The 26,104-nt window shown below is 38.9% G+C and overlaps 2 protein-coding genes and 1 pseudogene across 2 annotated transcripts in view; 1 reads left to right on the top strand and 2 right to left on the bottom strand.

Annotated features, from left to right (window-relative positions):
- The window catches only part of IQGAP2 (IQ motif containing GTPase activating protein 2), a 316,353-nt gene that overhangs the window by 82,738 nt on the left and 207,511 nt on the right, over window positions 1-26,104 (bottom strand). The window contains exons 14-15 of the mRNA XM_064376064.1: window positions 10,885-10,975; window positions 5,919-6,086 (exon numbers count right to left, since the gene is read on the bottom strand). Coding sequence (XP_064232134.1) covers window positions 5,919-6,086; window positions 10,885-10,975 — 259 coding nt within the window. The remainder of the gene's footprint in view (window positions 1-5,918; window positions 6,087-10,884; window positions 10,976-26,104) is intronic.
- Window positions 6,334-7,222, bottom strand: LOC105723893 (large ribosomal subunit protein eL42-like; annotated as a pseudogene).
- On the top strand, window positions 14,925-22,759 carry F2RL2 (coagulation factor II thrombin receptor like 2). Its single transcript, XM_012462135.2, has 2 exons — window positions 14,925-15,150; window positions 19,370-22,759. Exons 1-2 carry the CDS (start codon window positions 15,093-15,095, stop codon window positions 20,431-20,433), a joined length of 1,122 nt encoding a protein of 373 aa, XP_012317558.1. The 5' UTR covers window positions 14,925-15,092; the 3' UTR covers window positions 20,434-22,759.

Here is a 26,104-nt window from a genome sequence, read left to right as displayed (position 1 = left end):
TTCAAGCAACTCTCCTGCCTCAGCCTCTCAAGTAGCTGGGACTACAGGCGCTTGCCACCACGCCCAGCTAATTTTCGTATTTTTAGTAGAGACGGGGTTTCACCATGTTGACCAGGATGGTCTCGATTTCCTGACCTCATGATCCACCCGCCTTGGCCTCCCAAAGTACTGGGATTATAGGCGTGAGCCACTGCGCCTGGCTGAAACTTTATTTATGAAGGCAGATGGCAGCACAAGAAATTTACCAAAAATGATTAGAATAAATGAGTTGCAGGATACAAGATCAATATACAAAAATCAGTTGTACGAAAAGATATATCCATGAAAAAACCTGGACATGAATGTTCATAGCAGTCTCATTCAGAAAAGCCAAAAGTTTGGGGGAGGGAGTGGTGCAGAATACAGGCTCTATCGGTTGATGACTGGGTAAACAAAATGTGGTGTATTCATACAACGGAATATTATCAGACACAAAAAAAGGAAGAACTGACAGATCCTACATGAATAAACTCTGGAAATGTTATGCTAGGTAAAAGAAACCAGGCATGAAAGGCTGTGTATTGTATGATTCTGTTTATATGAAATGTCCAAAACAGGTCAAAGACAGAAAGTAGGTTAGTGGTTTCCTGGGTCTGGGGAGTGGGTGATAGGGATTGATGCTAATAGGTACAGGGTTTTGTTTTGGTGTGATGAAATATCCTGGAATTAACTAGAGGTACTGGATGTACAACTGTGAATATACTAAAAACCTCTTAATTACATACTTTAAAAGGGAGAATTTTATGGCATATAAATTATTACTCAATAAAAAGTCAATTGTCAGTAAACTAGCAATAAACAATTCCAAAATATAATTTAAAAACAGTATTTACAATAGTATAAAAATGATAAAATACTTAGGAATAAATTCAATGAAGCAAATGCAACCTTATATGCTGAAAACCACAGAAAATTGTTGTAAGAGTTTTAAACTTGATTAAAAGGAAAGACATCCCATGTATATGGATCGGAATATTGTTAAGATGGCAAGACTCATCAAACTGATCTATAGATTCAATACAATCTCAGCTGACAAAAGTTTTGCTGCCTTTTTTTTTTCCCCAGAAGAATGAATCTAAAGTATTTCCTAGGTTTCTGAATTGAATACACAGGGATTTGACTATAGTCACCCAAATATGACACATGGGAAAAGCAGTAGGCAAGTTTAGGAGACAGAAGATAAACTAAGTTTTTTTCCAGGATGAATCTGAAATTAGGATAGCTCATTAATACAATTAGGTAATTCTTTCCCAAAGAAGGATGAGACAGGGGATATTACAGTAATTCCTGATGAAGAGCTCTGAATGGAACAGAGAGGGACTCAAGGTGACCAGATGCCAAGTAAGAGAGTGGTCATTTCATTAACAGAAAATTTACTGAATTGGAAGGTGGAATCTCCAAGTTGGAAATATATCAAACTTGAAAGTAAGTATATAGGGTACTATTAGACAAACATCAAGTTGGACTAAAAAAGTTTTTTCCCCCTTAAGTTCTACTTCTAAGGCCATACACTGTCACACTAGTTTCTTAAAGATGGATAGTAGCCTGTAGATGACCTCCAATGTGGTACAAATAAACACTAGCCTAGAAGTTCAGAGCCACCTCGATCCTAGACACTAGGAAATAGTAGGTGCTCAATAAACATCTATTAAAGGAATTCTGGATTAAAAATTAATTGTCCTTGGGTCTACCATTCTTTCCCTCTGTCTGAAATCTCATCAATGTGAATTTCCAAATCTAAAAAATGAGTATCAAACTGTATGTCAAAGATTCTTTCCAGAGCTAACAATGCAGGTTCTGCCATTGGACGGAGTAGGCATAACTAGTTGCCAAGGTTTGCCAACTGATCCCTTGCAGACTAGCTCACTGTACTTTATTCCATATAGTCAAAATTACTGTTTACCCCTACTTAACATTGTACAATCATAAAGGATTGAGATAAAATATTAGTGTAAACATCTGCTTATATCACTGGTATATTCACATGAATAAATGAATCAATAAGCATCACCCATACAAAGACTCCTCAAATATGACAGTTTCTTAATGCCACCCATATATTGCCACTGAGATCATAGCTTTCCAAAAAGGAAAAAGAAACATCTAAAACATTTCCTAATTTCCTTAGCCACAGATGACAAAAAAATTACAGAAATGTTAATTTGAAAGCAATACCTGTCTTATAGAAAATTTACAAGGATATCCAGAACTTGAACTCAAATCTGGACCAAGCAGACCTAATAGACATCTACAGAACTCTCCACCCCAAATCCACAGAATATACCTTCTTCTCAGCACCACATCACACTTACTCTAAAACTGACAACATAATTGGAAGTAAATCACTCCTCAGCAAATGCAAAAGAACAGAAATCATAACAGTCTTTCAGATCATTGTGCAATCAAGTTAGAACTCAGGATTAAGAAACTCACTCAAAAATGCACAACTACATGGCAACTGAACAACCTGCTCCTGAATGACTACTGGATAAATAATGAAATGAAGGCAGAAATAAAGGTGTTCTTTGAAACCACTGAGAACGAAGACACAACATACCAGAAACTTGGGGACACATTCAAAGCAATGTGTAGAGGAAAATTTATAGCACTAAATGCCCACAAGAGAAGTGAGGAAAGGTCTAAAATCGATACCCTATCATCACAATTAAAAGAAGTAGAGGAGCAAGATCAAACAAATTCAAAAGCTAGCAGAAGACAAGAAATAATTAAGATTAGAGAAGAACAGAAGGAGATAGAGACACAAAAAACCCTTCAAAAAAATCAATAAATCCAGGAGCTGGTTTTCTGAAAAGATCAACAAAATAGACCGCTAGCCAGACTAATAAAAAAGAAAAGAGAGAAGAATTGAATAGATGCAATAAAAAATGATATAGGGGATAGCACCACCAATCCCACAGAAATACAAACTAGCAGCAGAGATTACTACAAACACCTCTATGCACATAAACCAGTAAATCTAGAAGAAATGGATATATTCCTGGACACTTACACCCTCCCAAGACTAAACCAGAAAGAAGTTGAATTCCTGAATAGACCAATAACAAGATCTGAAACTGAGGCAGCAATTAATAGCCTACCAACCAAAAAAAGTCCAGGACCAGATGGGTTTACAGCGGAATTCTACCAGAGGCACCAAAGAGGAGCTGGTACCATTTCTTCTGAAACTATCCCAAACAATACAAAAAGAGGGAATCTTTCCTAACTCATTTTATGAGACCAACATCACCCTGATACCAAAAGCTGACAGAGATGCAACTAAAAAAGAAAATTTCACGCCAATATCCATGATGAACATTGATGCAAAAATCCTCAATAAAATACTGGCAAACCAAATGCAACAGCACATCAAAAAGCTTATCCATCATGATCATGTCAGCTTCATCCCTGGGAAGCAAGGCTGGTTCAACATACTCAAATCTATAAATGTAATCCATCATATAAACAGAACCAAAGACAAAAACCACCTGATTTTCTCAATAGATGCAGAGAAGGCTTTATAAAAAATTCAACAGCCCTTTATGCTAAAAACTCTCAATAAACTACGTATTGATGGAATATGTCTCAAAATAATAAGAGCTATTTATGACAAACCCACAACCAGTATCATACCGAATGGGCAAAAACTGGAAGCATTCCCTCTGAAAACTGACACAAGACAAGGATGCCCTTTCTCACCACTCCTATTCCCTTAGTATTAGAAGTTCCGGTCAGGGCAATCAGGCAAGAAAAATAAATAAAGGGTATTCAGTTAGGAAAAGAGGAAGTCAAAGTGTCTTTATTTGCAGATGATATGATTGTATATCTAGAAGACTGTATTGTCTCAGCCCAAAATCTCAAGATGATAAGCAACTTCAGCAAAGTATCAGGATACGAAATCAATGTGCATAAATCACAACCATTCCTATACACCAATAACAGACAAATAGAGAGCCAAATCATGAGTGAATTCCCATTCACAATTGCTACAAAGAGAATAAAATACCTAGGAATACAACTAACAACATACGTGAAGGATCTCTTCAAGGAGAACTACAAACCACTGCTCAAGGAAATAAAAGAGGACACAAACAGATGGAAAAACACTCCATGCTGATGGTTAGGAATAATCAGTATCATGAAAATAGCCATACCGTCCAAAGTAATTTATAAATTAAATGCTATCTCCATCAAGCTACCATTGACTTTCTTCACAGAATTGGGAAAAAACCACCTTAAACCTCATATGGAACCAAAAAAGAGCCCACATAGCCAAGACAATCTTAAGCAATAAAACAACAACAACAACAAATATCAAAGCTGGAGGCATCACACTACCTGACTTCAAACTATACTACAAGGCTACCATAATCAAAACAGCATGGTACTGGTACCAAAACAGAGATATAGACCAATGGAACAGAACAGAGGCCTCAGAAATAATGCTACACATCTACAATCATCTGATCTTTGACAAACCTGACAAAAACAAGCAATGGGGGAAGGATACCCTATTTGATAAATGGTGTTGGGAAAACTGCCTACCTGTATGCAGAAAGCTGAAACTGGATCCCTTCCTTACGCCTTATACAAAAATTAATTCCAAATGGACTAAAAATCTAAACATAAGACCTAACACCATAAAAACCCTAGAAGAAAACCTAGGCAATACCATTCAGGACATAGGTATAGGCAAGGACTTCACGATGAAAACATCAAAAGCAATGGCAACAAAGGCCAAAATAGACAAATGGGATCTATTTAAACTTAAGAGTTTCTGCACAGCAAAAGAAACTAACATTAGAGTGAACTGGCAACCAACAGAATGGGAAAAAATTTTTGCAATTTACCCATCTGACAAAGGTTTAATATCCAGAATCTACAAGGAACTTAAACAAATTTACAAGAAAAATACCAACAAACTCGTTAAAAAGCAGGCAAAGGATACGAACAGACCACTTCTCAAAAGAAGACATTTATGTGGCCAACAAACATGAAAAAAAGCTCATAATCACTGGTTTTGAAAAACGCAAATCAAAACCACATTGAGATACCATCTCACACCAGTTAGAATGGCTATCATTAAAAATCAGGAGACAACGAATGCTGGAAAGAATGTGGAGAAATAGGAATGCTTTTACACTGGCGGGACTGTCAATTGTGGAAGACAGTGTGGCGATTCCTCAAGGATCTAGAAATAGAAATACCATTTGACCCAGCAATCCCATTACTGGGTATATACCTAAAGGATTATAAATCATTCTATTATAAAGACACATGCACACATATGTTTATTGCGGCACTGTTTATAATAGCAAAGACTTGGAACCAACCCAAATGCCCATCAGTGACAGACTGGATAAAGAAAATGTGGAACATACACACCATGGAATACTATGCAGCCATAGAAAAGGATGAGTTCATGTCTTTTGCAGGGACATGGATGAAGCTGGAAACCATCATTCTCAGCAAACTGACACAAGAACAGAAAACCAAACACTGCATGTTCTCACTGATTAGTGGGTGTTGAACAATGAGAACACATGGGCATAGGGCAGGGAATATCACACACTGGGGCCTGTCAGTGGGTGGAAAGCTAGGGGAGGGATAGCAGGGGGTAGGGAGATTGGGGAGGGATAGCATTAGGAGAAATATCTAATGTAGATGAAGCGGGGACAGATGTAGCAAACCATCATGGCACGTGTATACCTATGTAATAAACCTGCACATTCTGTACATGTAACCCAGAACTTAAAGTATAATAAAAAAAATCCTAAGATATTAAAAAAGAAAGCAATACTTGTCTTAAAATTAAGAAAATACAATAACACAGAAATTATATTTAAAATACTTAGTTTGTGCTGAATAAAAAACAAACTTACCCGTTTCAGATTTGAGCTCTTTTGCCTTCATAAGGGCATCATAGTATCTGTCAGCACATTCTGGGATTATGTCATTTGAATTGCAAGTGGAAGACTTCAATGTAGACAAAATATCACTTGATTTTTTTCCTTCCAAACACTGATTAACATCAACCACAAGAGTAATCCCTTTGTAATTGGAAAAAAAAAAAGGTTTCTTGTTAATGGTTATCTTCCACTTACTTCAAGGCATGCAAATATATAATTCAACTTCTTAGGAATGCATTAGTATCAAACATTTTCACCCTTTGAGAATATGTACCACATATGCCCAAGACAATCACAAATTCACCTACCAGTTTAGTCCATAGAAGAATTAGATAACACAGGAGCATGGTTTATTAAAAACAACAGTCTTTCCTGGTCACTCATACGTGGTATAGAGGCCCTAGTTTGCTGTAGTAGTCTACGAAATGGGGTGAATACACACCCCAGTAGATACATAGCTCTAACCTAGGCCATTAACACATGTTTGAGAGCTAGTTTTACAAACACATTCGTTTACTTTAGGATAAGCAAAACACTTTTTTTTTTTTTTGCATAAGAATATCACAGTATTTATTTTCCTACAGGTAATTTTTCTATGGCTTCAACATTTTCTCTTCAAAGTTAAAAACATCCCGAAGTTTAGAACTGGATCACCTGGCCCTTTCTCTTATCTCCTTCCAGTCCAAAATGCTTGCATCTCTTAATGGCCAGCATCCTCTTGGATCTGTAGTTAGGCTCAACACATTCCAGCCTTAGCACAATCTTCTTTGTGGTCTTAGCCTTCTTCTGGAAAATTGGCTTTGTCTTCCCACCATAGCCACTCTGCCTCTGATCTTACCACCTCTTTCCCTGGGCATACAAGGAATCCTTGCCCTTCTTATATTGTGTCACTTTGTAAGGCCAATGCTTGCCACACTTCTTACAGAAGGTTCTTCGGGTCCTAGGTACGTTGACCATCTTTGCAGCAGGGCTGTTCTGTCTATGTGATGAAAATAAGAAATGGTGTCCGAGATCCTCACCTCATGCTGCGAAATGCTTTTTAAGTTATGGAAATCCTGGTGTTCTCTCGTATGGTGCAAATATGTTTAGCAAAATTGTCATAAACAACCTAAACAAGTGTTCTAGAAAGGCAGAGCTGGTGGATAGGTGGAACGGAGTCCTAAAACTTAATTCTGGAACCAATTCAGACCTAACAAGCATGTCATCCCATTGCAAATTTCTACCTCTCCTCATTAACAAAACCATATGAAACTCTTGGTAGTCTAATGAAAGTTAACTTAGTGAATTATTTCCCACTTTAATTTCAGGTGAGAATGTCCAATCAATAGGACTAGAGTTTTCACAACCAGTAAATGTACTGAGTTAGAAAAGTAGAACCAGGAAAATGAAAGAAGCCAAGTTAAAATACTTCCTACATGAAAAACGTCGTGATGTAAAGAGAAGGGAGACATGGATACTTTTTCTTTTTTTTCTTACAGGTACATCAAACTCTACGAGTATTAAATTACAATTTGTTGTCATCAAATTATGTTCACATGTGCACAGCACTATGAAGGTTAAAGGGAAATCTGGAGGCGCACATAGAGACTAAGGGAGAACTTCTCTAGCAAACTCCAGTGGTTGCTGAACAAAGCCTACAGCAGTATGTTTTCATGCTTCTAGAGGCTGATGGGAAATGGGTGGACATCGCCCTTTCCTCTTCTCCAGGAAAGCTTTGTAGGAGGGAGAAAACAGAGTACTGGCAATTGAGAAGTTTGTGGTCTGAGAGAAGCCCAAGCAAGAAAAAATGACAAAAATACTCACAAGAACTACATGTGATAGTGTCATCTAACCCAATAAAATGCAATTGTCCTTGAAAGATGATATTACAAAAGGCACACATTTCTTGCATATATTATCACTGAGTATTGATGAGCTGGTTTACAGGTCAATATCCAGATAATAAAGCTAATTCCTTTATGGACCAACTCTCATCTTCATAGAACCATTTTAGATGAAATTCTAAAACATGCCTTAGAGAAAATCCTAACAGGACAGTCGCTATTGCTCCTTATTTTATCCAAAGTCTCTGGTATAAAGTAGGTGCTTAATGTCTGCTGAGAGCTTCCAGAAGAGTCCTTTGTGTCATTAAAATTGTGCCGTGCTGCAATACAGTGAGTGCTATTTTCAAGGACTGTGGAAGTGTTTGAGCTTATTGGCTCCTGCACGAAATGGCCTCTAACTCCTATGCTTCTTAGTTTTTCCTTCTTCCTTCACTGTCAGCTGCCACTTTTTACTGACATCAGCGTGCCTGTCTATGGCAGTTTAAGCACTTTACTGCTTTGTGATTTGTGGCTTCTGATGTGCTTCGAGTCAGAAACAACCAGGAAAAGAAACCACCAAAGATAATGGAGTTCTGCTTAAGAAAAAAATCAACAGCCTCAAAATGTCTATCTGAGGGGTTCTCAGTGAATAAACTAGATTAACTTCAATGCTTGTGTTGAGATATCTATTTTGATGGCTTTTTTCTTAATCTGTGATTTGTGGCTAAGTTCCAGATAGTTAAAGGTATCAGATAGATGACTTTCACTCCAGAAAGTCAGGTATGTTTCTGCTAAGGAACAAATTAAGAAACCTCCCATAAATCTCCTAAGAGATCCAAAAAACGTTTGCTTTACATCTTAAGCCATATACCAGCAGGTTCTCTTAAGGCACACATTCACAGTGGAGGTGATTGATATAACCCCCAATGAGGCAAAAATTGGTTCCTGTAGGGAGGGAGTGAAAAAAACCTCTTTATGTATAAAGTACAGATCTACATATGGCACATAAACAGGTATACATCTGTGGCATTAAAATTTCATGGTAAGGATTAGAGAAAAAACTGCCTAAAAAGACTCCTTAGGGTGCCATAATGAGAAAAAGGTAGAGAAAGACTGCCCTAAGGAATCAAAAGTAGAGGCAAATCTACTTTAAGCAAGCAAGATACTCCAGTGAATGTCAACACTGGGCCAAAATGAAAGAGGCTTGAGTTACTCTGCCCTTTAAAATGTTGCTGGTGGTAACATAAATGGGCCAATACATTTTCTTTTATCATATTATCTGAGAGTGTGTTTGATGCTTACAGTGCATGACCACAATCTGTTTCAAGTCTTCATGCAAAGAGTGAAGAATGTTTTAAAAGGTTAAATTCTTGTTGAAAATTGGAAAATTCTCATAGGTAGTTTTAACTTTCAAAAATCTTTTTTGTTATCTATAGTAAAATAAAGTATATCAGCTCTTCTGAGAGACAGGGCAGAGGGAAATGATAGGATTTTTAGACGTGCAAGTACAGAGTACAAAATCATACATTTGAGGAAACCTCTTACTTTTATAGTCAATAGAACCATCAATCTCAATGTGAAAAACAGAATCAACATTTGCAGACCAAATATAAGAACAACAATGAATACAAGAAATAAAAACCTTCTAAATTGGTTTGATTTCTAAGAGATAAATCATAACAATTTTAGGCTATTTGAATGCCTAAATTACAATCTAATTTCTCAAAAGTGTCTCTTCAGACTATGGCTTCCTTCAGTTTTATATTTAAGTTGAAATCTCTTATATACACAGCTCCACTTTATTATTTTCTTCTTAAGGCACGCTGGAAAGGAAAGACGTCAAAGTTCCTTAGGGAATAAAAGCTCAGGTTACAAAAATACACATATTTTTCTAAGCTAAGGAAATAAAGCGCAGATGTTTCTCACAGACACTTCCGAGGCTGAAAAGCCCATCTGTGGAGCAGGACAAAATTATCTTAAGAACCTTCTGTGACCTGATACAACAGAATAGATTCTAATTATGCCATGAGTTGGCAGGTTAATGAATTATAATTTTAGGAATCGTTTCCTTATTTTAATTTATATATGGACGATGTTAGTGTATCAATTTAGAAGCTATTTCAGACTATCGGGAATTTTCATGATTCCTCCTCAAAAAGAGAGGGTTAAACAATTTTATCATTTGAACCAATGTGGGGATCCTGCCAGTTGCTGATTATGCCTATTCCAATTATGCACCCCAGAACTGGGGAAGTAACCACAGAAGGGGTTTGGGGACCCCCATGAGATGGGTCTGAGCTAATGTTCTGTTGATCACCTGACCTCTATAAACCCCTACATTGACTGGTGGACCACAGTGATGTTTTGGGTCTCTTGGAATTAGCATCAATTCAGAGCAAGTGTCCACTAATTTTTAAAAGTCTGATGATGTCCTTTCTCCTAAGTACAGTCACCCTGGTAAAAGGCCATACATCCCTTTGGGGAAGGCTGGAAGAAAGACTAACAGTATAAATTTTTGGTAGTGTAGCTGAGTTCCTCCTCAAGGTGCCTGGCCTTCCCTTTATTTGAGGGGTTCTGGGTTTGTAAACTGGCCCCATTCTGGGAAATGATTGAGGGTCTGTGATTATTTTTATGATTCAAGGTAGTTTTCCGTTTGCTTGACCCAGAACTCTTCCAGTTGTACAGATTAAGTAAGAATTGAGTAGACTGCCAGTCTATTTCATTGCTAGTCACCCGTGATCAGCTGGACACTCCATAGGTCTCCTATTAGTTCTGTTTCTATGGAAAATGCTGGTAACAATAAGGGGCATGGAAAGGAGAAAAAGGGTATTAAGCAGGAATGGTCCAGTTCTCTAAGAATCAAGAGGAAAAAAGGATCCGATTCAATTATAAAATTTGAGAGCTTAAAAACTATCTTTTACCTTCTGGATTTTGTTCAGCAACATTGATAAATTTTGTTGGAGACAGAGCGTAATCACTGACCATAGGGAAACCAACTAATTTTTGTATAATTATGCGTCCAAGAACTAAAACTTGGTAAGAATCCAAATCTTCCAGAAATTATAGATCGCATGACTTCAGGCACATAACCAAATCCAAAAAGGCAAGTTTCAAGAGCAAAGGAGGTGAGGGCTTACATTGCTTCGCTCTGTCCTCATCCACATTGGCCTCGTCGACAGCTTGCTGTATCTCATCCAGCCAAAGCACTTTGGAAACACTCTCAGAGTCCTGGGAGCAATGCCACAGAATAAAAAGAAAGAACAGTGAATAATGAGGAAACAGAATTAGTAACTGCTTTTGAGGAGACATTTAATCATAATTCCCACAAATTCTTAATCAGCAACTACCCAGCTCTGTCATGTACTGTACACACTCCTGATGAAGCTGACCCCAAACCTGACCACTTCTCTCTTCTCTGCCACTCTTTAGTCCGGCCCTCCTTCCTCTCCCATCTGGACAGCCGCACTGGCCCCCTAGCGGGTTCTGCTGCATCAAAGCTTGCCCTCACCACTGTGGCCCTCCACAGAGAGCCCAGAGGATATCTTTAAAATAGATATTCAGTGCACCATCCTCTGCTTAAACCCTCCTCAAAGGCTTCCCCAGCTGTTAGAAGGAAACACAAACTGCCTTCTCAGGGACAGTGGGGTTCTACCCGCATGGCCCTGCCTACTGCCTCTCTGGCTGCACCTCACAGCCCTCTACCTCCCGCTTCCTGTTCTAGACCTTCACAGGAGTCTCCTTCAGACCACAATACTCGATCTCACTGTGTGGCTGTTGGCTTTATCTTACCATTCAGGTCTCAACTCAAATGCTACCTACTCCAAAAAGTCTTCCTGGGCTACCCTAGTCAAATACTCTCTCCCTCAATCACTCAATTAATCACTCAATTAATTAACTTTATGTCAAGGTGCCCCAGGTTACCATGGGATATTTTTAATTTGAGAGAAACACAGGGATTGTCAATATTTACCAGAAAGACAAAAATGAAAAAGAAACAGCAACATGGTGATTGTCCTTAAGGAGCTAACAATGTAGAGTAAGAGACAGATTTGTCAAGACATATAGCTGGGTGCCATGTCTCCTGCCTGTAATCCCAGCACTTTGGGAGGCTGAGCGGGGAGGATCACTTGAGGTCAGGAGTTTGAGACCAGCTTGGCCAACATGGTGAAACCCTTTCTCTACTAAAAATACAAAATTTAGCCAAGCATGGTGGTGCATGCCTGTAGTTCTACCTTCTTGGAAGGTGGGAGAATTGCTTGAACGTGGGAGGTGGAGGTTGCAGTGGGCCACTGAACTCCAGTCTGGGTGACAGAGCGAGACTCTGCCTCACAAAGAAAAAAAAAAAAGAAAGAAAAATAATTATAATACAATGTGATTAGGGCAATATATGCTGCAGACACATGATCCAGAAATAGGCAAGAAAGGGTTAACCTATGGTAAAGGTGTTGAGTTGCAGGGGGAGCAAAGACTAAGTAGTGAAATACAGCTTTAGAAAGGAAGCAATAGCAGCAATGAAAATGTATTGCATGATTCCCATTATAGGTAAATATTCCTATTTAACTTTGGGTTGATTCTGATGGTACTGCTACAAATGCAGCCCTGGCAGACACTAAGTGGGACTTCCAGGTAAAAACTGTGTTTTATAAAATCCTGTCTGAGATTGCAAGTAAATTTTTATCAGCAGAGATATTTTCAGGAAAGGTGTGACGTTTAACAAATGGGAACATTTTACCTATGTGTAGGAATAAGTGTTGTGTTCTAAACCCTAAGTCGACTGTGATGAATGAAAGGTGATGGATTCGGCACCAACTCCGTCACTTAGGATTTAAGATGGATGGAGGCAGGAAGGGGAGGAATGGTCACTGGTTCCTCTGGCAGGCTTTTAACACTATTTTCCTCAGAGGCTAATGTGAGATAATGCATGGGAAAGGGCTCTGAAAATGAGATAAAATATCTGTAATTTCATCCTGCAACATCTGGGCTAAAGAAGGCCTCTGGGGAAGGCTTGGCGCCTGCTTCCGCCATCACCTCTGGCTACGTGGCAGACTACAAGGGAAGCATCAGCAAGATTTTCCATTATTTTCAAGAATGGATGAGGGAGGCTCAAACAGGAAGCAGGATGGAAAGGGGAAGACTAGAGGAGGCAAAAAGAGAGGGAAGTAGGAACTAATTTTTCTCTATTTGCAACATTTAAGAGAACCCAACATTCCCCAGGCATAGCCTAAAAACTAAGCTCTATGCATTCATTTATGTGTCTCAGTTCCTTTGAAGGGTATTTACTTTTCTTCATAACTTATCACTGTAGAAGATGCACCACACAAATTTTTACCCAGATGAGAAGACAGTAACAATCTTACTTCAAAGCTTAAAGTATTAGTCTTATAAGCCAAACTGAAGAGAGAAATTACAAATCAAATAAATTTAAGTCAACAGTTTAAATTATGACACATTAAACTAAAGGTTGCTAGAGTTAAATGTAAAACCAAGAGTAAAAACTGAATCCTATCAATGTGAAGTCTGCCTTTTCTTATTTATTTTATTTTTGAGATGGAGCCTTGCTCTGTCACCTAGGCTGGCTCGCTGCAACCTCTGCCTCCCGGGCTCAAGCAATTCTCCTGCCTCAGCCTCCCAAGGAGCTGGGATTACAGGTACCTGCCACCATGCTTGGCTAATTTTTGTATTTTTAGTAGAGATTGGGTTTCACCATGTTGGTCAGTCTGGTCTCAAACTCCTGACCTCAAGTGATCTTCCCCCTCTCAGCCTCCCAAAGTGCTGGGATTACAGGAGTGAGCCACCATGCCTGGCCAAGTCTGCTTTTTCAATAGTTCATCAGAACACTGAAAATAGTAGTATATTTACAGGACCGCCACGCCTCCACTTCAGTTAAACAGCCAGGTTCAACATAAGAGTTAAAAATGAATTAAATGACCAGAAATTAGGCCATGTGCAAATCAAGTCATAAATTCCTGAATTTAGATAACTCCCAGAAAAGTTCTAATTAAAGAACAACAAAAAAACCCTTTGTCAATATTTTATCGTTTTTATTTCTGCAATATAATAGCATTCTATCTCAGTTTGTATGACCATATATTATTTAGTTGTGGTATTAAACACTGACATTTGACCCTAAAAATCTTAATCTGATGTAATTTAATCAAGATGTGAGAGGTTTCCACAGATCAATTTCTTCCTAGCATATCCCTAGCCTTTAGGTCTCATGTGAAATTTGTATTTTCTAATTCTTGCTGCATTTTGTAAGGAGCAGGCTGTTGGGCCATCAGGCTTCAAGTTTAAGTTTTATTAACTAATGATGCAGTTTGTTTCATTAGTGTATATTAAGTCATACTCTACAGAATATAACAATTCATAAAAGCTTGTATGTTGTACAACAATTTGACTATACTTAATGTTACTGGACTGTACAGGTAATACTAGTTAAGACAGTATATTTTATGTTATGCATATTTTACCACTATTAAAAAAATCTTATTGTAGACTTCTTCACCAGCACTCATGGAATAAAGGGAGTCCTCATTTGAATGATGTGCTATGATTTTAGTTTAATTGAACAATGCTGTTTGGGAGGTCTCCCCAGTTATCTGACCCTAAGAGTTATTGAATGGCTCAAAACACACCAAAATAAGGAAAAAAAAAAAAAAAAAAAAAAGCTAGAACAAACCCTATCCTCATGCCCCAAAGAAAAAGGTCCACCACTCAAAAGCCAACTGCTGGCCAGGCACTGATGACAAATTCAAATCAATACGACATCGATGGAAAATGTTCAAAGTAATTGAGAACCCAATTTTAATTTCCTAAAAAATGTTTGCTTTCCATGATTAATTTAATTTATAATTTATGTAAGGTGTTTATGAAATAAGATTTGAAATAGCTGGGAAGATCCAGGAAAGGACAATTTATTAAGTGGAAATTACACTCTGGAATTGCATTTTTAAAATGGATAAGAAATGAAATATGGGACAGATTCAAAACTTACTGCTGCTCAGCATCTGTTTTTGGGATATTTCTGTAAAGTCCTACATAATTTTGGCCATTTTTTAAATGCAAACATACTGGGGGAGAATTAAAGCACTTAGTCAGAATGGACTGTTAGGGGTGGTAAGAGTTAATGCCTTCCTCCAGGGAAGCTCGCCTGAGTCATGCTTACTGAAACACCCTTTTCCTACGGAGGACCAGGGCAAGTTTCTTGCCTGCACCGCACAGGAAAGCAAACTTCTACAGACAGAAGGCGGCTTCCATTTGCTGCTGACACATGGAACTGAGGTGAAACTGCTCCATGATTTTACACATTTCATAACGTTCAAGAAACGGGACTCAGGTCATCAAAATGAAAGCCTTCATCTTTGCAGCTGCTGGCCTGCTTCTGTTGCCCACTTGTCAGAGTGGTAAGCAATTTTCTCAGGGGATAGGATGGAGATTCGGGTTTGTGTTACAAATGAAGAGTCAGCTGAACCTAGTTTTCTTTGTATCTCACACAAACTGCAAGCCCCAAAGATAGTTTGATCTTTGTTATTAAAGGGTAGAATCATGGAAATGAACATCTATAGTTCATTCACTCTATGCAAACCTGGTCTAAGACTAAGTGTTCTCTCCTGATGTTTAAAAATGTGTGGCATATTCAAGACATTAGATGTCTACAATTAAATTAGGAAGCAATTTTCTTTGAGAGACATTTTGGTGTTTTTAAGAATTTCTTCTGATTAAGCAAAGATAGCACTTTTTCAAGGGATTAAAAAATATATCCTGTGTTTATAACTCTTGGTGAGATATAAATGGGAGAAACAAGAATATTGCCAGAAAGAGGAAATCATCTGCTTTCAAGAGCTGGCAATGTTAATAAGTCAGTATTTCCAAAATGAATGGCCGTTTTTGACTTTCATTGGCGAGTTCTTCCCATCCTCATATATGATTTTTTAAATTTTAGAAATAAGGTCTCTCAAATACTATTATTCAGCCTTGAATGTACTTTCCATTTCCCTATCACAATGTCAGCTTGAAACCTCCTGCTTTTTCCAAAAATAACAAATTTGAGATAGGTCTGTACCTGTCACTCTTTGACTGCTAGGACACACACTCCAGTCAACATTGTTAGGAGTGGGAGAGGCAAAGAAGGGACACAGCAAGGGAAACAAAAACCAAAACCAACGCTTTCTAAAGGAATGTTGCTTAAATTAACAGTTGGAATCCCTAAGTTGTACAGAGAGCTCTAAGAGATTTTGAGGTGATTAGCAGTAAGTGCATGTGGGATTTATGAATACAGTAAGTGCAAGCTCTTCCTGGGAGTAGACTGGCCGATATGGTGAGCAGCAGAATTGCAAAAGAAACAAGGTTTTCAGGGGGTGGTTCCTTCAAGACACTAGTAGGGTCTGATAGAGGTGAAAATGGGGGCCTCTGAAAGAAACAAAGAGGCAGCGCATTTGCTTTCTTCCATAGGGGTGGGGAGAAATGAGAAGCAAGAATCAAGCAAGCTTGTTCAACCTGACTTATTTTCTTGTTGTTTTGTTTTGTTTGTTTTAGGCTTTTAGCAGCCTGATGCCATGGTTTTTACTTCCTGTATTTAGTGATAAACACAAAAGAGGGATGAGGAAGGGGCTTTACTGGCTCAACCAGAAACAAACTATGAATCCATGACTGTATTCTCTCCCTTGGACACCCCTGAGAGACTGGAGTTCATGCCCTTTGGATTAGTTCTTCCAGGCCTTTTCCCAGATTGAAAAACATTTCGGAAATATTAGGCCCAATGGAAACCTTTATAAAGAATTCAAATACCTGAAAGAAAAATTAACAATGAGTATTATTCGTAAGGAAAACCAGTCTCTGAGGAATAAAGACTTATTTAAGTGGAACCAGATCTAGCATTCTTGTGGAAAACGGAATCATATCCATTTTTCCACAAAACGCAGGCACTGTTTGGGATGTCTGGAGACATAATGTCTTGCTTAATCCCAGAAATTTTCTGAAAACTGACAAACACTTGGTTTTAACAGCTTCTTAAAATCAGATCCCGCAGGTGAATAACTTGTACAGCATGCTCTTCAGCCATCAGTCTCCAGCTTTGTGCCTATCTTTAAAGGCACTTCTCTTTGGGCGATATGAAATGCGAGAACTTTTCTAAAATGCTAAAGTGAGAAAGGTTTGTGTGACTAAAGTATCACACAACATACTTTCAAAGATCACCTCTAAATACAGGCACAGAAGAATGCTGCCTCCCACATTTTTCTTTTCTTTAATCTATCTTTTCTTAAATGACACCTGATCCCCTTCATACCCGAAGTTATCAGGCCACACCTCTATTGTACACAGTGAATTCAGCTTGTGCAATCTCAGGATTATGCGGGAGGTGTCCATTTCATCCCGAAGCTAACTGCTAGAGATTAAAGCAGGAAGGGAAACTGGCTCTGAATGAAAAACGGGTTACTAAACACTACAAGTATTCAATGAGGAGGAATTCTGAGGCCTTGGGACAAAATGCAACAGGCACAGTACTGGATATAAATTTAAATATAATATATTTGGCATAAAATATAATATGCCAATATGAATTTGGCATAAAAGTCCATCTTAAAGGTAACATCAGAAATCTGAGTCTATTTTCTATACATGTGAAAGATTTACAAAAAAATTACATAATAATAAATGTTCAGGTTTGAGCTTTAAGATTTTGTTTTTGAAACTGCAGGAATTAGGATTATTAACATCAACATGTCAAGTTAACACCAAATAATGATAGCAGATAGTTGATGTGTTTCTATCTTTTAAAAAATTTATTTCCAACTTCTTAGGTCCTCATACCGATTTCATCTTCTGATTTTCCCTTCTTTGTTTCCTCTTCCCTTAAAATCTGTCATTTCCCCTAAAATCCACCTTTGGATTCTTTTTTCTCAGAACTCTCCCTAGGCCATCTCAACCACTCCCACTAAATTAAACTAGACGCACACTCCAATAAACCATGCCTCTAACTTGGGCTTCTGGAATTTTGGACCCACATACAGTCTTCTAACGAGTTGCTGGACATTTCACATACCAATATTCCACAAGCAATTCATCCTCAGTCAGACTAAAAACAGATTGTAGCTTCTCCTCCATCCTGCCCCCTTGTCTCTTCCTCGGACTCAATTAATGGCATCCTCTCCCTCCAAGTCATCTAGAGAGAAACCTGAGTCGTTATTGCCTCCTGCCCCTCCCTCACTGTACCCCAAGCCAATCAGACACCAAGTCCCTTTGAGCCACCATCAGAGTCTCAGGTGTTTGCTGTTGCCTTTCCATGACCAGTGCTCTAGCTCAGCAACTCACTAAGCTATGGATGACAGTAGCCTCCAAATCAGGTCCCCTCGCCTCTAATTTCTTACCTTTTCAATCTATTCTCTATGCTGTCACCTAAGTCATCTTAAAAACAAGTCAAAATCATGGCTATATTAATTTCCTATTGCTGCTTTATCAAATTATCACAAACTGAGTGGCTTAAAACAACAGATTATCTTGTATTTCTGGAGATCAGAGGTCAAAATCAAGGCTGTTGGTGGGGTTGTGTTCATTCTGGAGGCTCTAGGAGAGAATCTGCTATCTTGCTTTTTTCAGCTTCTAGAAGCTGCCTGCATTCCTTGGCTTATTACCCTTTCTTCCATCTTCAAAGCCAGCAGCATAGCATCTTCAAATCTCTGACTTAAGCCCTTACCTTCCCCTTATATGGACTCGTATGATTATATTGGGCCCACCTAGACAATCCAGGAAAACCTCAGTTTAAGATCCTTAAGTAAATTACATCTGCAAAGTCCCTTTTGCTAGGTAAAGGAACATACTTGTAGGTTTCAGGTATTAGCAGGTAGAATCTTTGGGGAGTTTTTATTCTGCCTAACACAATGGCCACTCCTCTGTTCAAAATTGTGTGTGCAACCCCAGCACCTATGAACAGGCAAGATTTCTTAGGACAGTTTAGAGGCCCTCCAGTAATTTAGCTGTCACTCACTCTTTCAATTTCCTTTCTCAGCTGCACCTTATTAGCCTGAGACAATGCATTTTTATACATCTTCTCCACTAGTAGAGTTACTTACAGACAGAAATGGATTTATTTAAAACTTTACACCACAGACATGTAAGTGTACAATAACAATTTGCTAAATCAACTTATCTGGCATTCCCAGATCTTATAATAGCCCATACTATGCTGCTGCCCATTCATCATCAGCAGAATCTTACTCATTAAATTCCATCTTTTTATGAATCTTGCTTGTCTTTGCTCAAGTTCATCTTTTCCTTGACACTTTGCTCAAACATCTGAATCTATTAAGTATTGTCTGAATGCCTATACAGTTTATAGTCAACATGCCTATAATGTTCTGATGTGCTATTTTTGTCTCTTCCAGTAGTATTATAAACACCTTACACACAATGAGTGATCATTTAGTTTTTGTTTCTGCATGAGATAGTGTTGTTCTGGGGCATATGATATGTATTAAGTATATGCTTGTTGAGTGTCTAATCTATGATTTTTAAAAATAAAAATGATCTTAAATTCTACAATCACAGAAATTACATAGCATAAAACACATTGTTTTCTTTTCTCTTGAACCATAAATATATGTGAATACTTCCTTTCAATTACAGGCATGGAAAATGATACAAACAACTTGGCAAAGCCAATCTTATCTGTTAAGACGTTTCGTGGAGCTCCCCCAGATTCTTTTGAAGAGTTCCCCTCTTCTGCCTTAGAAGGCTGGACAGGACCCACCATTACTGTAAGAATTAAGTGCCCTGAAGAAACTGCTTCACATCTCCATGTGAAAAATGCTACTATGGGGTACCTCACCAGCTCCTTAAGTACCAAACTGATACCTGCTGTCTACCTCCTGGTGTTTGTAGTTGGTGTGCCAGCCAATGCTGTGACCCTGTGGATGCTTTTCTTCAGGACCAGATCCATCTGTACGACCGTATTCTATACCAACCTAGCCATTGCAGATTTTCTTTTTTGTATCACGTTGCCCTTTAAGATAGCTTACCATCTTAATGGGAACAACTGGGTATTTGGAGAGGCCCTGTGCCGGGCCACCATGGTCGTCTTCTACGGCAACATGTACTGCTCCATTCTGCTCCTTGCCTGCATCAGCATCAGCCGCTATCTGGCCATCGTCCATCCTTTCACCTACCGGGGCCTGCCCAAGCACACCTATGCCATGCTAACATGTGGACTGGTGTGGGCAATAGTTTTCTTATATATGTTGCCATTTTTCATCCTGAAGCAGGAATATTATCTTGTTCAGCCAGACATCACCACCTGCCATGATGTTCACAACACATGCGAGTCCTCATCTCCCTTCCAACTTTACTACTTCATCTCCTTGGCGTTCTTTGGATTCTTAATTCCATTTGTGGTTATCATCTACTGCTACACAGCCATCATCCGGACACTTAATGCATACGATCATAGATGGCTGTGGTATGTTAAGGCGACTCTCCTTATCCTTGTGATTTTTACCATTTGTTTTGCTCCAAGCAATATTATACTTATTATTCACCATGCCAACTACTACAACAACAATACTGATGGCTTCTATTTTATATATCTCATAGCTTTGTGCCTGGGCAGCCTGAATAGTTGCTTAGATCCATTCCTTTATTTTCTCATGTCAAAAATCAGAAATCACTCCACTGCTTACCTTACAAAATGCTGAAACCATCTTAGAGAACAAGGACAGCCATCACAGAGAATGTTTGTTTTCACAGACTTCTGTTTTCATGGACAACATATGCATAGTGCAAGGAGCTCCATTTCTAAGCTCCTAAGAAATATGCTTCAAAGGTCAAACATTACAAAAGCATCAGTAAATTTTTTTTTTTTTTTTAGACTGAGTCTCCTCTATTGCCCAGACTAAGTGCAGTGGTGCTATCTTGGCTCATGGCAATCTCTGCCTCCTGGGTCAGCCTCCCAAATAGCTGGGATTACAGACATACATGCCCAGCTAATTTTTGTATTTTTATTAGAGACAGGGTGTCATCATGTTGACCAGGCTGCTCTCAAACTCCTGACCTCAAGTGATCTGCCTGCCTTGGCCTCCCAAAGTGCTGGGATTAGAGGCGTGAGCCACCACGCCGACCAGCATTTTCATTAGTCATTTTTAAAAACACTTTATCAGTATTTTTAAAATGTTAATACAGGAGAAAAGATATCACAACTCTTTATGGAAAATGACATTTCCATTTGCCTTATTGCAACTTCAAGCTCTTTAAATCTCCATCTTCCCTATTTCTGTGAGTGGTATTGCCATCCTTGAAATCTGACATAATTTTTTATTCTTTGGTCTCTTTTGACTCATGCTGGTTCTATCTTTGCAAGGATAGAACTGGTTCTATCTTTGCAAGGTCCCTTACCAGGATGATTAAACTAGACGCAGACTCCAATAAACCATGCCTCTAACTTGGGCTCCTGAAATTTTGGACCCATATACAGTCTTCTAACGAGTTGCTGGACATTTCACATACTAATATTCCACAAGCAATTTATCCTCAGTCAGACTAAAAACAGATTGTAGCTTCTCCAATCTGTTGATTGATGTTCTGGTCCCTCACCAGGATATCAACAAGTTGATAGAACCATCAACTGGTTCTATCTTTGCAAGGTCCCTCACCAAGATCCTTTATCTAGTTCCACCTTTACCTTCTTTTTTCTTTCTTTTTCTTTTTAAATAGAGACAGGGTCTTGCTTTGTTACCTGGCTGAAGTGCAGTGACCTGATCATAGCTCACTTCAGCCTCCAACTCCTGGGCTCAAGCAATCCTTCCGCCTCAGTCTCCCAAGTAGCTAGGACTACAGGCATGCACCACCATACCCAACGAATTATATTTTTTATCCTTTGCAGAGATGGGGTCTCATCGTTTCCCAGGCTGGTCTTGAACTTCTGGTCTCAAGCGATCTTCCTATCTCAGCCTCTCAAAGTGCTGGGACTACAGACATGAGCCACTATGCCCAGCCCACCTCTGCCTTCTAACCATTCTCTCCACCGCCAGCCTACCCTCCATTTCACAGGTCTCGCCAGATTAATCTTCCTTGGATATCAGTTAGGCTACATCACTAAAACACCTCTACTAACTCCACTGCTTCTATAATAAATCATAAACCTTTAGCCTGGCATTCAAGGCTAACTTGCTAATGCAACTTCCCGTTAAACCTTGCTTGTGATGTAGGCACCAACCAAACCTCTTGCTCTGCTGTTTCTCCATGCTGCCTCAGACTGAAAAGCTAGTCCCGACGTCTTTGCCTTAATTCTGTCCATTTCTGAAGTCCTCGAAGAACCATTCTTCCCTGATTCTCAGGCTAGCATTGTCATTTTTCTTATCTGTACTTCCAAAGCACTTTTGTACACTTTTTATTATGGCATCTATATATAGTTCATTTATATTTAAATTTTTTAATTCCATGAACAATCAAACACCATGTATAATGGAGAAGGTGCTCATCCTCTCCCTTCCTTGAACTTCTGGGTGATGCCAGGCCCAAGTCTCTGTGGGGCCCAGCTCTATGCTTTGCATTCTGTGTGGCTGAATGAATTTCTAAAATCTCAAAGCAGCTAAAAAGCCCATTAACTTCATACTGAAAAAGCAACATTCTGTGATGACATGGGATGATGTCATTTCAGGTTGGGTATACAAAAAAATAAGGAAGCTAAACTAAGACTATACTCACAAGGCCATTTAGAAGTTTAAAATAATGCGTCCACTATTTTTTTTTTCTTAAGCATAGCTTTTAATGGGGAAATGGAATTTTGTTATTAAAACCCATTATATTACTGTAAGTAAATGACTATTTTTCCCTTAACTCAGTGATTAGACAGGAAGGAAGATACTAGTGGTGACGAATGAATGGTAGTAGTGAATATAAATGGGGTTGAGGAAACTTTAAGCATAAAGGATTGCTGAGATGAATTTACAAGTCTGTAGGAATCTGTCTTGAGTGTACATTTTGTAACGACCAACAAAACAATAAAAAACAATTTTAAATGCATATTTTTAAATGTGCAGAGTTTTTTATTTCATTGGACTTAGGTAAGAAGAGTCCACATGAAGACCCTTTATGTGTGTGGTTATGCAAAGAGCAAAAATCAGGTAAATACTAAAGTGAGAATGAAAAACAAATCTAAAGTAAGTTTCAAGATGATAAAAACTTCAACGAAAGGAACTGACTTCTGAAAATTAAGTCATCAATTACAATACAGTTTTACCTAGGGAAAAAAATACAGCAATATTTGTTAAAAGCACACAATTTTTATGGTATATGCAGGGAGCAAAACAGAACTTTTTGGTGGGGTATAATTCTTACGTTCACAAGCAAAGCCTTCAATTGTAAAATAGCACACAACCCAGTGAACAGACAAAGAAAAAGTGTTCTACTCTGCTAAGTTAAAGTCAACATGACCATTATTCAAGTGCCTTTCTAAGAGGCAAAAGGAATTGAAGGCTACACAAAGTTATACTTGAAATACTGCTAAAGAGGACCAAGAATCCAACTTCCGTCACTGTCCTCAGTCTTTGATAAAACTGAGCATCCATTCTATGAAGATGTTACCCGTTGTGACCTTTAATAGCTATATGCTTTGGCACAAATTTTACTTATACTGATAATACTAGCAATATAATTTTCTTCTCTTATTTTCCAAGGCCAGACCTTGGGAAGGCCAAGGAACAGAAATATCATCATAAACATGCAACTGGAAACTTCCAGGAATAAAAATAGTAGAGGATGCTGAATGTGGTGGCTTGTGCCTGTAATTCCAGCTATTTGAGAGTCTGAGGTGGGAGGATCACTTGAGCTCAGAATTTTGAGACCAGTCTGGGCAACATAGCAAGATCCCACCTCCAAAAAAAAAAAAAAGCAGAGATTAAAAAACAAACATAAAGACACTGCCAAAAAATAGAATTAGATTTTTCCAGAGAAAAAGAACAGGCTGAGAAATCAAGGAACAGCGAAAGAAAACTGTGCTTAAAAACAAGAATTTAACCAAATATGATTTATTGCATGGATGTGCAGTGTTTTAAATCTGTTAGCAATTGTCAGTATATTTCAAAACTCCTAATTATATAGGCTAAAAGTGGTTTAATGCCTGAACTAGAACCCAGATCCCTAGGCTCCATATTAATGCTCTCATCACACCATGAAAGCTACCCCTTCCACACCTGGAAAGGATGCCTGACACAGAGCTGGCATGGTGTGGGCACTCAAAGGCTTCTTTCAAAAGACTCCTGTAGAGTTCCATCTCAATCTAGATTGGAATGCCCAGTCTAGAGGAGACCTACACTGCCTGCCTATGAAAGGCCTTGGGTTTGTGGAGTCAGGCTCACCTCAAAGACAAACCCTATGTGGCTGTGGGCAAACAGGGACACAGATCTGTCTCTGTTTGTCCTCAGAAGACCCTGACTTTGATGTGTGAACAGAGCAGACCCTATGTCTAGTAAGAACCTTGAGGCCGGGTGCGGTGGCTCACACCTGTAATCCCAGCACTTTGGGAGGCCGAGGCAGGCGGATCACCTGAGGTTGAGAGTTAAGACCAGCCTGGCCAACATGGTGCAACCCTGCCTCTACAAAAATACAAAAATTAGTCGAGCATGATGGCATGTGTCTGTAATCCCTGCTACTCTGGAGGCTGAGACAGGAAAATCAGTTGAACCTGGGAGGCAGAGGTTGCAGTGAGCTGAGATGGCACCATTGCACTCCACCCTGGGCAACTGAGCAAGACTCCATCTCAAAAAAAAAAAAAAAAAAGATCCTTGAGATATTGACATCACTCACCTCTTACTTGGGAGACAGCCATAGGTGCCCATAATAATACTAGCTACATCATTTAAGTCCTTTTTTTGGTGCCAGGCTCCATGCTAAATGCTATACCTACACACACATGTGCACATAGTCTTAATTAATAGTACATATAGTTATATATTGATATATATATTTATATATTGTATATTTGCATTGAACCCTTACCATAATTCTTTAAGACAGGTACTATTATTCCAATTTTATACACGGAAAAATAAGCATAGAAAGATTTGGTGACTTGACCAAGGTTGTATAACTAATCTGTGGCAAAGCCAGGATTTGAATGATGTCTGCCTTCAAAGCAAATAACTTTGTTTTGCTTTTAAGTTTACCATGTGCCATGGTCATAGCCACCTCAGTGGAAACAGCAAGGTGGAAGCCCACTTTCCTCCTCCTGGGATGTGCAGATACCAGGCTTGGGTATCAGTCTTCACTCTACCCCCCACTGGCTATACCTTGGCCAAGCATTTGCCCCAAGCCTCAGGCTCATTCACATTGGATGAGACGGCACCCATTCCACAGCTGGTATGAGGCTTAAATGAGAAAGACTAATGTGACTGGGGGCACTTGGCAAAGTTCAGAGGGTCCGGAAATGCCACCACCCTTCCAGTCAGAAGGCTGGCAGTGCAGAGGGCACCACCATGGGGGATACCTTCCTCTACCTTCAGTGAGGCAGTGGAGTAGTGAGGACAGGATTTACATTGCTTTTTAAAAGTTTAGCAACAGTAATTATGCAATACATACACTACTTAAAAAAATTTTAAAATCCAAGCAGTACAAAAACAGAGTGAAAAAGAAATCACCCATCTATACTAGCCTTCTAGTTCACCTTCCAGAAGGTATCCTCCCTCCAGAAATACTTTAGACACATATAAGAGTGTGTGTGCCCCTCCCCACAACACATATATGAGTCTGTACTCCATTTATATGCACATCACAGCATGATTCTTTTGCTTAACAACATTTAGGTTGTTTTTGGTGTTTTGTTATTGCAAACAAAGCTGCAATAAACATCTTTTCCCATCTGCCTTAATACATAATTATAATGTTTCTGAATCAGACAGACCTGAGCTGTAGTCTCAGGACTAATTACCTTTTAGAAAGCTTTTATTTTATTTTATTTATTTATTTATTTTTGAGACAGAGCCTTGCTATGTTGCCCAGGCTAGGAGTGCAATGGTGTGATCTCTACTCACTGCAACCTCTACCTCCTTGGTTCAAGAGACTCTTGTGCCTCAACCTCCTAAGTAGCTGGGATTATAGGTGTGTACCACCACACCTGGCTAATTTTGTACTTTTTGTTTTTTTTTTAGTAGAGATGGGGTTTCACCATGTTTGCCAGGCTGGTCTCAAACTCCTGGCCTGAAGTGATCTACCCGCCTTGGCCTCCCAAAGTGCTGGGATTACAGGCATAAGCTACTGTGCCTGGCCATGTCTTAGATAGCTTTCAACAAGTTACTTAATCTTGGTTTCATCATGTGTAAGACGGCAATAATGATGGTGAAATGGTTCAGAAGGCTGTTATGAATTATCATG

This window comes from Aotus nancymaae, unplaced genomic scaffold (genome assembly GCF_030222135.1).
Source record: "Aotus nancymaae isolate 86718 unplaced genomic scaffold, 86718_ANA_hifiasm-v0.15.2.pri h1tg000014l, whole genome shotgun sequence".
Classification (NCBI taxonomy): Eukaryota; Metazoa; Chordata; class Mammalia; order Primates; family Aotidae; genus Aotus; species Aotus nancymaae.
This window is presented reverse-complemented; position numbering and strand designations above follow the sequence as displayed.